The sequence below is a fragment of the Entelurus aequoreus genome, linkage group LG05 (genome assembly GCF_033978785.1).
Source record: "Entelurus aequoreus isolate RoL-2023_Sb linkage group LG05, RoL_Eaeq_v1.1, whole genome shotgun sequence".
NCBI lineage: Eukaryota > Metazoa > Chordata > Actinopteri > Syngnathiformes > Syngnathidae > Entelurus > Entelurus aequoreus.
In genome coordinates, this window is record NC_084735.1 from 43,392,881 (window position 1) to 43,407,060 (window position 14,180).

At 40.2% G+C, this 14,180-nt stretch overlaps 2 protein-coding genes across 2 annotated transcripts in view; one reads left to right on the plus strand and one right to left on the minus strand.

The window, feature by feature from the left end:
• Positions 1–620: 620 nt before the first annotated feature.
• Positions 621–14,180, plus strand: part of cnih2 (cornichon family AMPA receptor auxiliary protein 2) — a 35,742-nt gene continuing 22,182 nt past the window's right edge. The window contains exons 1-3 of the mRNA XM_062048164.1: positions 621–801; positions 864–1,359; positions 11,583–11,651. Of these exons, the coding sequence (XP_061904148.1) occupies positions 1,279–1,359; positions 11,583–11,651 (150 nt within the window). The 5' untranslated portion in view covers positions 621–801; positions 864–1,278. The remainder of the gene's footprint in view (positions 802–863; positions 1,360–11,582; positions 11,652–14,180) is intronic.
• Positions 1,946–14,180, minus strand: part of tm7sf2 (transmembrane 7 superfamily member 2) — a 66,643-nt gene continuing 54,408 nt past the window's right edge. Inside the window, exon 11 of the mRNA XM_062048163.1 lies at positions 1,946–2,131. Coding sequence (XP_061904147.1) covers positions 2,112–2,131 — 20 coding nt within the window. The 3' untranslated portion in view covers positions 1,946–2,111. The remainder of the gene's footprint in view (positions 2,132–14,180) is intronic.

Sequence of the window (14,180 nt, forward strand, 5' to 3'; positions counted from 1 at the left end):
TTCCAGCCTTCCTCCATCTCCATGCTTTACATCATATCCCAGCAGGAAATGCTCATAATGAGGCAGTGGAGCAGATTTAATGAGGCACTAATGGGATTTTAACAACAAGACCTCTCGTCTAAAAAGCGAGATTCCAGGTGACAAATGTGTGCAAAAAGACTGAGGTGAGCAATGAATGCTTGGAGTCAATGGTAGCACAAAGATGCAGACAAAAGGGGGAAGCCAAATCATAATTTTCCGGCTTCCCTGCCACCTCACCAGTCTGTGGGGACCGGGTGATTATGGAAATGTATAAATGGGTGAGAGAGGAAGAGAGAGGGGGAGGCGGGAGAGAAGCGATGTGAGAGAGAGAGAGAGAGAGAGAGAGAGAGAGAGAGAGAGAGAGAGAGAGAGAGAGAGAGAGAGAGAGAGAGAGAGAGAGAGAGAGAGAGAGAGATGAGAGAGAGAGAGAGAGAGAGAGAGAGAGAGAGAGAGAGAGAGAGAGAGAGAGAGAGAGAGAGAGAGAGAGAGAGAGAGAGAGAGAGAGAGAGAGAGAGAGAGCAAATAAGAGACGGGGTGACGCTATTGGCTGACGCTACCAATATCAAGCGTGATCAAAATATTTCTCTTCCATAGGGAGAGTAGAGTCAGGAAAGACCTGCTGCTGTGATAGAGCTAGGACATAGACACAGTCATGTAATTACTGCTTCCCTTACTAATTGAACCCTGAGAAAAAGATGCCAGGCGGACAGTTCTGCCATGTTGGCGATTCATCTTAAACCAAGACCGGGGACAGAGCGGACTTTTCTGGGGCAGACGCAGGTATTCTCCATATTATTCATCCATCCTTGACTTATGTGTGATGCTGGCTCTGTATTCTTCAGACTTTTTCTAACCCTCGTGTGCTGGAGTGACTCGAGCAGACGCTTCGACGATGTCCTCGCCGGGAAGCAACAGTTGGACTGAAAGCCATAAGCACTAATCCGGCGTAGTAATACACGTCTTTGACAGTAATTCCGCTGTGGTGGCATGTGATTCCACTCCAAGACATTCATTCATGCACGAGTGCTTCCTGCGCACGAGTGCAGCCGTAGAAAGCTAGAACTTTCTATTATTGGTTATAGCTGAGTGTTTGATTGGACCTGGATGACACAGGGTAACATCAAGGAGGTCGACGTGCGGACCACAGACTAAAAGGAGGAGAGTGAGGGAGTCCCAGCACCAGAGAGGTAAAGGGAGGAGGGGGTCTTCCCTTTCTCTCTCTCCACCCGTCTCGTCGCCAGGCTGGCAGGCCCCGCCATGGCATTCACCTTTGCGGCCTTCTGCTACATGCTCACCTTGGTGCTGTGCGCCGCCCTCATCTTCTTTGTCATCTGGCAGGTGAGTACAACGCTCGTGTGATCATGTCATTGCTCAATCAAGACAGGTTCACAACGATTGCACGAACATGTTGCTGCCAGGTGCTTTAAGACGCATCATGTGACACCACACAGAGTCTATTGGGAAGTGAAAGAGAAGATTGCAGTTTAGACTTGAGTGTGAGGGATCTCACAGTCATGCAGCAGGAGTCTTATAAAAACACGATTCAGACATGCACGTTATCATTTCAATATATTGTATAACATGTATTCATAAATAATGAATTCATGCCGAATCTTGACTACGAATGAGTATATTTCAGCTTCAATAAATGATAAAAGACTCGTGTTAATATCAACTGGGAAAAAATATACAGTTTTTATTCATATTTTGACAAAATGTCCATGTCCTAGTACATGAATATATGTTACAATTGTACAGTCCGGTAAAATGCTGCACATTATGTCAAAATTTACCAATATAATCCGTTATGTAAATAATACATTCAAAATGTAAAAACGTGCAAAAATATGTACGTTATGAAATAATAAACTTTATAAAATAAAATTAAAGGGTTGTAAAGAATATTGAGTTAAATGCTTGCTCAGATGGGAGGGTGGTCGTTCAGACACTTGAGGGTTCCTGGTACAAATTCACCTTCTGGCATCTGGTGTTCACTGCTGTTGTGTCCTTGGGCAAGACGTTTCACCCACCTTGCTCTTAGTGCCATCCACCTGAATGTGTGTGGCAGGACTCCCGTCTAAAATAGATTCTTAATCCCAGTGGGATGTTCCTGGGTAAATAAAGGCAAAAAAAATCCTCAAATTAATCATCTTTATTAGCAGATTAATCATGCAATTTATTTTGACCATACATGCTCCCTTACCTTAACTGTATATGTGTGTGTGTATATGTATTACATACATATACACACATATGCATTATATATATATGTATATATATATATATATATATATATATATATATATATATATATATATATATATATATATATATATATATATATATATATATATATATATATATATATATATATATATGTGTGTGTATGTATATATATATATATATATATATATATATATATATATATATATATATATATATATATATATATATGTGTGTATACATTACATACATACACACATATACATATGTATATGTGTGTATATACATTACATATATACACACATATACATATCTATCTATATATAGATAGATACATATACAGTATATATATACACACACACACACACACATATATATGTGTATATGTACAGTATATAAACATACACACACAAACATATATACATGTATATACAGTATATAAATATATACAGTACATATACAGTACATACAGTATATATAGAGAGATCACTGTTCTTCAACCTTTTTCAACACACACACTCACACACACACACACACACACACACACACACACACACACACACACACACACACGTATACATACATATATACACATATGGATACATATATACATATTTACACATATAACCCAAAACCAGTGAAGTTGGCACGTTGTGTACATTGTAAATAAAAACAGAGTACATCCATCCATCCATGTTCTACCGCTTGTCCCTTTCGGGGTCACGTACAATGATTTGCAAATCCTTTTCAACCTATATTAAATTGAATAAACTACAAAGACAATATACTTAATGTTCGAATTGGTAAACTTTGTTAGTTTTTTACAAATATTAGCTCATTTGGAATTTCATGCCTGCAACATGTTTAAAAAAAACTGGCACAAGTGGCAAAAAAGACTGAGAAAGTTGAGGAATGCTCATCAAACACTTATTTGGAACATCCCACAGGTGAACAGGCTAATTGGGAACAGGTGGGTGCCGAGATGGGTATAAAAGCAGCTTCCATGAAATGCTCAGTCATTCACAAACAAGGATGGGGCGAGGGTCACCACTTTGTGAGCAAATTGTCGAACAGTTTAAGAACAACATTTCTCAACAAGTTATGCAAGAAATTTAGGGATTTCACCATCTACGGTCCTTGATATCATCAAAAGGTTCAGAGAATCTGGAGAAATAACTGCACGTAAAACCAACATTGGAATGCCTGTGACCTTTGATCTCTCAGGCTGTACAGCATCAAAAACCGACATCAATGTGTAAAGGATATCACCACATGGGCTCAGGAACACTTCAGAAAACCACTGTTAGTAACTACAGTTTGTAGCTACATCTGTAAGTGCAAGTTAAAACTCTACTATGCAAAGCGAAAGCCATTTATCAACAACACCCAAAAACTCAGCAGGCTTTACTGGGCCCGAGCTCATCTAAGATGAACTGATGCAAAGTGGAAAAGTGTTTTGTGGTCTGACGAGTCCACATTTCAAATTGTTTTTGGAAACTGTGGATGTCGTGTTCTCCAGACCAAAGAGGAAAATAACCTGTTGAAACTGTTATAGGCGCAATGTTCAAAAGCCAGCATCTGTGATGGTATGGGGGTGTATCAGTGCCTAGGGCATGGGTAACTTACACATCTGTGAAGGCACCATTAATGCTGAAAGGTACATACAGGTTTTGGAGCATATGTTGCCATCCAAGCAACATCTTTTTCATGGACGCCCCTGCTTATTTCAGCAAGACAATGCCAAGCCACATACTACAAGTGTTACAACAGCGTGGCTTCGTAGTTAAAGAGTGCGGGTACTTGACAGGCCTGCCTGTAGTCCAGACCGGTCTCCCATTGAAAATGTGTGGTGCATTATGAAGCCTAAAATACGACAACAGAGACCCCGGACTGTTGAACAACTTAAGTTGTACATCAAGCAGGAATAGGAAAGCGTTCCACCTGGAAAGCTTCAAAAATTGGTCTCCTCAGTTCCCAAACGTTTACTGAGTGTTGTTAAAGAGAATGGCGATGTAACACAGTGGTAAAAATGCCACTGCGCCAACTTTTTTGCAATGTGTTGCTGCCATTAAATTCTAAGTTAATGATTATTTGCAAAAAAAAATATGTTTCTCAGTTTGAACAATTAAATATCTTGCAGTGTATTCAATTGAAAATAAGTTGAAAAAGATTTGCAAATCATTGTATTGTATTTTTATTTACGATTTACACAACGTGCCAACTTCACTGGTTTTGGGATTTTTTTTCCCCCGACGAGCAGGGAAACCTGAGAAACAGGCTTGTAGGGATGACGTGGCGCTCTTGGGAGAGTGGCCGTGCCAGCAACCTGAGGATTCTTGGTTCGGTCCCCACCTTCTACCGATCTCGTCACATCCGTTGTGTCCTTGAGCAAGGCACTTCACCCTTGCTCCTGATGGGTCGTGGTTGCGGCCTTGCATGGCAGCTCCCGCCATCAGTGTGTGAATGGGTGAATGTGGAAATAGTGTCAAAGCGCTTTGAGTACCTTGAAGGTAGAAAAGCGCAGTTGTTTACCTTTTTCAGATGACAATACTGATCTCCTTTTTTAGGTACAATGTGACCCCAGTTCGTTGTGATTACTTGCAAATGTCCCACTTTCTTCAGGAAGCAAAATAAATGAGCATTCAGTCTGTGGGTGCAACTTGATGCTCCTGTTTGTGTAGTGCACTTGGTTTATCCTCGCTGTAATTGTGCCTCTTCAACAAATCAGCTGTGGTGATATGAATGACATCTTCTTGCAGGACTTTGTCTTCACAGATGTTAGATGTCCAACATGCGGATTGATTGATTGAGACTTTTATTAGTAGATTGCACATTTCAGTACATATTCCGTACAATTGACCACTAAATGGTAACACCCGAATAGGTTTTTCAACTTATTTAAGTCGGGGTCCACGTAATCAATTCATGGAGGCTGTCTGTTTAGTAAAGGCATATGTTTACCTTAACTGTCGTACTTTTGTTGACAACATTGATGCTGGTAAACCGACAACCGCTAGCATTCATGCCAGTTGCCCCATCCTTGAGTACGTGTTTTGCTGTAGGATCATATTTTAAACTTGATGTGCGCCGATGATAAGAACGTTTGATGCTGCGATACGAACAAGTTACCTCAGTCTTATGTAAAGTTCTGTTTGGAAGCGAAATGGACCGCCTTGCATCGCTAACACAGACACTGTAACAATGCACGCAACTTCCAGCCAAGTTAGGTAGCTACACGCTCTATCGTGTTTTTGATGATTTAATTCTCTAATTCAATGAATATTATCCACTTCTTTTTCTCAGCACTGTCCTTCACACTCATATATCGATCCATCTCGCGAGTAAGACCAAATGTTTTGGGCGTATCTTACGGGTTTCACCGTGACATTTGCTACACCAGCGGAGACGCTTGTAACTGAAATTTTTGTTTGCAACGTAAAGCGTAACAATTAGCCGAGAGACGGCTTTTATTTCAAAACCCTCTTAAGTTGAGGTACCACTGCATATGTTTCAATTGTATAGTCGGAGTACAGTACAGTCTAGTAAAATATTGCACATTGTGTCGAAAAGCTACCAGGATCCTTTAAGATGCTGTGAAAGATTGCATTTGGGCTGCAGCAAATAATTTTCTTATAAAAAGCTTTAATCTGTATTCTGTTGCATTGATTAATCATTTGAGTGTAAAAACTAGGGATTGCTAAAATCCCAAAAGCATGGATTGCCCGCAACTTTGCAATACGTAGACATTGATAGGCTCCAGCACCCCCCGCTACCCCGAAAGGGACAAGCGGTAGAAAATGGATGGATAGATGTTTCCGCACGGCCGCTGCAATAAAAGGCACATGACAGCAGTGCTGTGATCTGTGTGGCGGCAAACAGCGGATATATTTTTTTTGTATGCACACATGTAAAAAAAAAAAAGGAACATTTCAATTTAAGAGAAAAATGGCAAGCAGAAAAATATTTGTTTATTTCAACTATCCATCCATCCATTTTCTACTGCTTATTCCCTTCGGGGTCGCGCTGGAGCCTATCTCAGCCACAATCAGGCGGAAGGCGGGGTACACCCTAGACAAGTCGCCACCTCATCGCAGGGCCAACACAGATAGACAGACAACATTCACACTCACATTCACACACTAGGGCCAATTTTAGCTAATTTCCCTAAAATATGCTTTAAGGCTTTCAAGAGTTTTATCCGATTATTCGATTAATCAAATAAACTGGCTTTGTGGTTAGAATATCCGCCTGGAGACTGGGAGGTTGTGAGTTCAAAACCTTGCCGAGTCATACCAAAGACTATAAAAATGGGACCCATTACCTCCCTGCTTGGCACTCAGCATCGAGGTTTGGAATTGGGGGTTGAATCACCAAATGATTCCCGAGCGCGGCCCACGCCGCTGCTCACTGCTCCCCTCACCTCCCAGACGGTGAACAAGGAGATGGGTCAAATGCAGAGGAGAAATTTCACCACACCTAGTGTGGGTGTGACTATCATTGGAACTTTAACTTTAATTGATAGATTACTCAATTACTAAAATAAATGGATAGCTGCAGCCCTAATGTTAATGTACCATTAAAGAAAACACGTCAACCTAAAATAAAACTGCTGACGGTCATTTAAACAACTTGAAATTTATGAGGCATTTTCAAAACAATTTGTTTACTTATTTTGAGCACTGTTGACCCTAACACTATTGACCCGAACACGAAAAGTATTGTGGAACAAGTTGGAAGGATGCTTTGTGTAAAAAATGTTTCGTTTATTTCAGCACCAGAGAGAGAATGTTGACAATCACACTGCTCATCAAACACGGTGCTCAGACCACACAAAAAACTGTACATAACTGAATCAGGCGGGCGGCTCGACCGCTGCGATTCTGCAGCATTTTTCTGTGAAATTTGCACAATATTCACCAGAGGCGCTTTTGCTGGAACTTGACAAACAAGCTTCTCCTCGCCAGGACACAATAATATGAAAAAAACAACAAATATTAGACTTGAAAGGGCTAACGTTACGACTGACTGAAGTGGGTGAGACCACATATGAGTCAGTCAGCTTGTCTGTGTGAGAAATGGTGGGGGGCCGGGGGGGTGTAGAGGATGTCTGGCTTGCCGTTCAACCATGTGATTGAACGGCTTATCAAACTATGATCCAGCCACAAAATCCCCCCCGCCTCCCCACTTCAATATGCCTCCACCCACTGCTAGAGAGTCCCCATTCTCCTCGGCTGTCAGCCAATAAGATCCCTTGTTCACTGCTATAGTAACCATGGTGCCCAGTGAGGGGTTTGCCATGTTGCTATGGGAACTGTATCTGTTTACAAGTGTGAAAAACGACGAGGAGAGTCGTGTGGACTCGCAGGAAATAACCCCCGAGCGCGGTTAGAAGCGTCCACTTCACGTGTCGTCATGGCTCACCAGCGTATACTGTACCCACTCATCTCCACAAACCACCGCTTTTAATGATTTCCTGTGAGTCACAAAAGGCAAACTTCCGCGATTGAAAGCTGATGAAAAGCACGGCAGGAGACCTTTGTTATAAAGATTTGTTCAGTACAGTAATAGTTTGGAAAAAAAGCAATCATTCAAAGAAAGAATCATGAGTGTCAATATTTTTCTTCTTCAAAAAATACTGTAAAACATGAATTGATTAAACATGACTTCAAACCTCACTTCATTTATTTGGCTTTTTTAATTTTTTTATTACTGCGGTAACATCACACTGTCACTTATGATGAACAGAAATAACCTTATAAGTCGATCATTATTCATAAACACGTTTGCATATTCTCAGCGGGAAAATACTCCATAGAGGGCATACCAGGCTTGTGCAAAATTCTCAATTTGGTATTTAATTAATCTGTAATTCAATTCATCTGAACAATTTATTTTGAACTGGGTCCACCCCGGAGGATGTTGAATTGAAATTAGAATGACATTTATTGCATTACAAAGAAGTTCCATAAAACAAGTGCTAAACAGTGTGTGCAAAGTAAATATTGCACGTACTATAAGTGGGCGTGTTGAAGGTGATCTACTAAGACTGTCACCACCTGTCATGCAGGGACTGACCATATTCTTGTGTTTCCTTAGTTTATTGTTGTTTCTAACATTCTGTTCCACCTTCTGCTAACTGTGGCAGTTTGGGCACAGATTCCAGACGTATTTGTCATGTCTTTTGATCATGTTTTGTTTTGTTTAGTTATGTTTGGTTTTTGGACTCTTTTTAGTTTCTGTTTACGCTCCATTGTTTTTGTTTCCATGACTACTCATTGGTTTCACCTGTCATGCATTTGGACTCACGCACCGGACTCATTTGGACACACGCACCTGTTGTAATCAAGACACTATTATTTAACCTTGTAGTTGCCAGGCAGTCGGTCTGGCGACATTAACTCTGTTTACTTCTGTACCCTTGCGACTTCTGATACTCATGCCCGTTCATAGTTATGCTTCATGCCATGCCACGTAAGTTTTGTTTGTTCATGTCACAGTTAGCGAGTTTTGTTTCATGTTCATAGTTTCTGCCTTTGTGCTAGCTTATTATTTTCATAGCCAAGTTTGTACTTCCGCCTTTTGTGCGCGACTTAAGTTTGTACCTGTTGTTAGTGTTAAAAATAAATATGTATTTACCTTCACGCCATGTCCACTCCAACTTTACTTGCATCTCGAGAAAACAAACATCCCACAGTCCACGTCGTGACAGAATGTCGCCAGCAGAAAGAAATTTTCCCGCAAGAAATTTGGACAAGTTGGACGAGGGAGCGTGGGAGGTCCTGCGTGCTATGGAGGCGGAAACGCTGCGCTTTTCCCCCAGGGAGCGCAGGGGGATGATGTGGGGGCATGGAGGCAAGCTGGTGCCGATCGGCGCGTCGCTGCCATCCCGGAAACGCTGCCAAGGACGAAGGCTTCCGTGAGCGAACAGGACACGCCGCTCCCGCAGGCTCCTCCCCCTCCGGGCGGAAACTGGCTGCTGCCAGCCCGGCAGCCTGATGACATCACAGACCAAGATTTTTTTTCCATTAATTATTTTTCTTTTGATCACCCGCCTCCAACAAAAGACTCAAAGACCATGATTGAACTTTATCAAAACATGTTTTTGGACATTAGAGCTTGTCAGTCACAGCCATCTGATTTTCATGCCCCGCCCACATCACAGGACTTTTCTTTTTTTCCGCCCACTCAATCCCAGGTAGGAAAAAAGAAAGACTTTTTGGACAATTCAGAGGGGAGGATTCTGCCCCCCTCCTGATCTCCCTCCACCCACCCCTAAAATCGGTTCCAGAGCGCGTCTGGTATCCGCTCCTTGAGGGGGGGGGGCTAGGGTCGGGAGCTGTGCTGGTGGGTTAGAATCAATTAAATATTCAAACACAGTATTACCGTTCAAACTGTGTGTAACCTTACAGGATGTACAAGATACTTGTTAAATATGAATTCTGTTTTGGTTTTTAATTAATGTTAAGGCCTACTACTCTACTGTATTTTAATGTTGGTCATTATGGTGGTGCTTGCAGAGCCAAGTGTTGTGAGGTGTTATTTGGTGGAAAAAAGTTTGAGAACCACTGGTTTATAGTAACAATATTTTGAAGAAATATGTAAAACTAAGGAATATACTGTACACTAAGGCAGTGTTTTTCAACCTTTTCTGAGCCAAGGCACATTTTTTTCATTGAAAAAATCCGGAGGCACACCACCAGCAGAAAACAGTAAAAAAATTAAACTTAGCAGCCGTTATTGACAGTAAAAAGTTATTCTTGAAATTGTTGGATATGAATTTAAACCATAACCAACCATGCATCACTATAGCTCTTGACTCAAAGTAGGTGTACTGTCACGACCTGTCACATCACGCCCTGACTTATTTTGAGTTTTTTGCTGTTTTCCTGTGTGTAGTGTTTTAGTTCTTGTCTTGCGCTCCTATTTTGTTGTTAATTGTCATGTCATGTATGGATGTACTTTGTGGACGCCGTCTGCTCCACACGCTGTAAGTCTTTGCTGTCATCCATCATTCTGTTTTTGTTTACTTTGCCGCCAGTTCAGTTTTAGTTTCGTTTTGCATAGCCATCCCTAAGCTTCAATGCCTTTTCTTAGCGGCACTCGCCTTTTGTTTATTTTTGGTTTAAGTATTAGACACCTTTTTACCTGCACACTGCCTCCCGCTGTCGTCTGCATATTGCGATCACGACAAACCATCGTCGTCGTTCCCGACATCTAGCTACCTGCTGACACCTACTGATATGAAAGACAATTACACGGTTACTCTGCCGAGCTCTAGACCGGTGGTTTTTAACCTTGTTGGAGGTACAGAACCCCACCAGTTTCATATGCGCATTCACCAAACCCTTCTTTAGTGAAAAATAAAATGTTTTTTTTTTTCAAATTCAAGACAAAGTTATATGTTTTTGGGAACACTTTAGTATGGGGAACATATTCTAAGTAACAAAGACTTAATTTAGAATTTTTTGGACACTAGAGGAACATATTCTAAGTAACAAAGACTTAATTTAGAGTTATTTGGTTAGGGTTAGAAAGTTAGGGCCAGAATTAGAGGGTTAGGGTTATAATAAGGCCATGCCGAATAAGGCATTAATAAGTACTTAATAATGACTAGTTAAGAGCCAATATGTTACTAATTTGCATGTTAATAAGCAACTAATTAATGGTGAATATGTTCCCCATTCTAAAATGTTACCATGTTTTATTACTGGTGCACAAAATGAACCGTGCATGAACATCACCTTGTTCAAACAACAAAACCAACACAGTGCATAAACTCACAACAAATTACACACCTGCAAATCAGTGTGACTTCTGCTGTTGCCGTATCCGTAATACGCCGATAGGGAGAAGTTTTTATTTACACGATGAGTCGGGTGTGTCTTGACCTCCGCCGAACCCCTGAGGCAGACTCCTAGGGTTCGATCGAACCCAGGTTAAGAACCACTGCTCTAGACAGTACAGACAATCAACAACGGCACATTATTTGCGGATTATAATTACTGGTTTGCCAAAAATATTCTTAACCCAATTAGGTGAAATTACAGAATCTCCCACGGCCCACCAGACTGTATCTCACGGCACACAGTGATTGAAAAACACTGCACTAAAGCATTATTCTGGAATACATCAAAATTATTCACTGGAATTGCAATTCTACTTCCTGTTTACAACCGCAATTCAAATTCATGGAATGTAGTTTGGGAGACATTCTCAACTCAATTCAGACTTCTGCATGAACACAAACTGAATCACAGCAAATGTGATCACTGATCAGTGGTATATTTTACAAGTCTGTGAGAATAAATACAATCTCTCTCACGTGTGTTTTTTTGCAGATTATTGCTTTTGATGAGCTGCGCACGGACTTCAAAAACCCCATCGATCAGAGCAATCCCACCAGAGCGGTAAGCGATGAGACACTTCTTGTGTTGCATGTCTACCTTTAAGAACATTTAGAGGTTACACAAACAATACATACATAAACACACAGGACAAATTGAGGCTTTAATGCTTGTGATTTTAAGCAAATCGTTGTTGTGCTAATCCAGGTTTCCAGGTGATTGCACTTGCAGCACAAACATTTGCCTTGATTGCTCATTTGTATGCAGATTTGACTAATCAACCTTTGAGAAAATGCCGGCTCGTTGGCTGGCTGAATTAAAGACACTGATGCAAATGAGGCTGCTGTTTGCACAATCTCATGACAACAATTTCATCCAACTATAAAAGGAACATTTGAGAATTTCACCCGACTGAGTGAAGACACTGTAAGACGAAAAGTAAGGCAACATGTTGATGCATACAATATGCGTACATTTCTCCTGACAAGGCACAAAAGAGGTGACTACAATTATGCATTTAGCAAGTTGACACCAGCTGTGAGCCTTCAGCTAATGTTCCAGCAAGCGTGTGAAGCTGCAAAGCGAGAGTGACGAGGAGTGGGAGAGGAAACTGTGAAATCAGACAGTAGGACTGTGGAGGTGTGCCAGCCACATACACACACTTCCACGCACGCACGCACACACACACACACACACGCGCACACACACACACACCCACAGACACACACACAGACTTAAAACCCATATATAGTAGAAATGTCCACTAAAAATGGTCACGGCTTACAACTTACATTTTATTTTAGACACGTTTACAAGTTACATTAAGAGAGATCCCATGGTTGCATTTGTACAACCTAATATGTTCGAAAAGGAGTCAGAAGAAGCAGATTATTTAATTTAGGACCGATAATAACATAATCCACCATAATCTTCACATGTTTATTCATGCAGAATTCTGTTTGCTAATATTTTGTCAGTTCAATTGTGCTCATATCCTGTGAGAAAGGTGAAAAACACAAAATGGACATAAACACTCTTTTTACAGACACAAACAACTCGTATTATTGTATTATGTTTACTCAGACAACCTTACATAGAACATAGAACATTAAATTAAACATGTCATTGATATTATCATGGTTGTTTTTGTATTTGTTTATTTTTATATTCATTATTATTTGAATTATGTAATTTAAAAAAAATGTACCTGGCGTTACCCATTCTTCATGTTGTTCTCTTCCAGGAACATAAAGCACAGTAAGTGAGCACAATGGTTGGCAGTAAATCCTGAGATATGAAGAAGGGTTAGGCTTAAATCAGCTCTGTTTCTTCCAACTCCTTTTCCAACATGTTAATTTTGTGCAAGTGTAAAATGCGAAGGTCCTCAGTGTAACTTGATAAGCATGTTTGAAACAAATGTATTGTAACTCTAAGGGCCTGATTTACTAAAGGTTTGCATGTACTAAAACACGTTTAAAGTTAATAGCACATTCAAAGTTGATCCACTACACGTGTGCAAAGTGGATTACGTCTGTTAAGTGAGCAGAAAAAGGCATGGAATCATTTTGTGTCTCCATCGATATTTATATGCAAAATATTTGCTGATCATCAAAACACCCTGGGGGGAGAAGATGCAAATATAATTATTTAGCACACGAAATGTGATTTATCAAAACTAGGGACGTATACCAAGAACCCGTATTTTTCTCGTACTGGGTCCTATTTGGATCGGTCCTCCTGGACCGTGAAGATTCTGGACTAATGGTACTACAATCTGTATTTTTTTTTATCCAGTTGACCGTGGTAATTATGACACACTGTCACATTCGGTTCAGCTGCTGCTGCATACACATAACAAATAAGCTTGTAATGATTACGTATAGAAAGAAACACCACACAAACATTTGTAACACCACAATTCAACCTCAAAAGTCCCTCAAAGCTAAAAAGAGTTACACACTTTTAAGTTATTTTTTTTTACTTTACTCACGACCGCCGCTACCGTACTTTATCAACTGTCCTCATAGCGATCCATTAATCCAAAGGCTAATAATAATACACTCAAATAAGTATAAACAATTGAAGTAATACAATAATCCATAAAGTTGCTTTGACACAAGATAAAATTCGCTGACTGGTCCATAATTGCCGTCTGACGTCAATCCATCGCGGCGTGTTTGCGACGAGGCATTAATAGACACCTTGCTTAAATATGTTTCAATTAGTTCTGTCTCTTGACTCTACAACTGGACGATTGAGCATTACACTTGATCACTGAGTCTTTAAAAAAATTTTTTTTATAATTTTATATACATTTTATTTTATATCCTAATTAATAAAAGTTGGTTTAAGAAAATACATACAATGATATCACATTTTATACGGTGTGGAAAGAAGGCCAGATGTTCATACTTAAGGTTGTCTTGTACACAAGATAAAGGAGGACTATAATTACCAAACTTCTTACATTATTATATTTCCTTCGGTTGTGAACAAGCAAGCCACTTATTTCATTCTTCTGCAGATAAGGACTGGATCAACATAAAAAAAATATGTTAATGAATTTGGACATTGATGTGGGGAGCTTATATT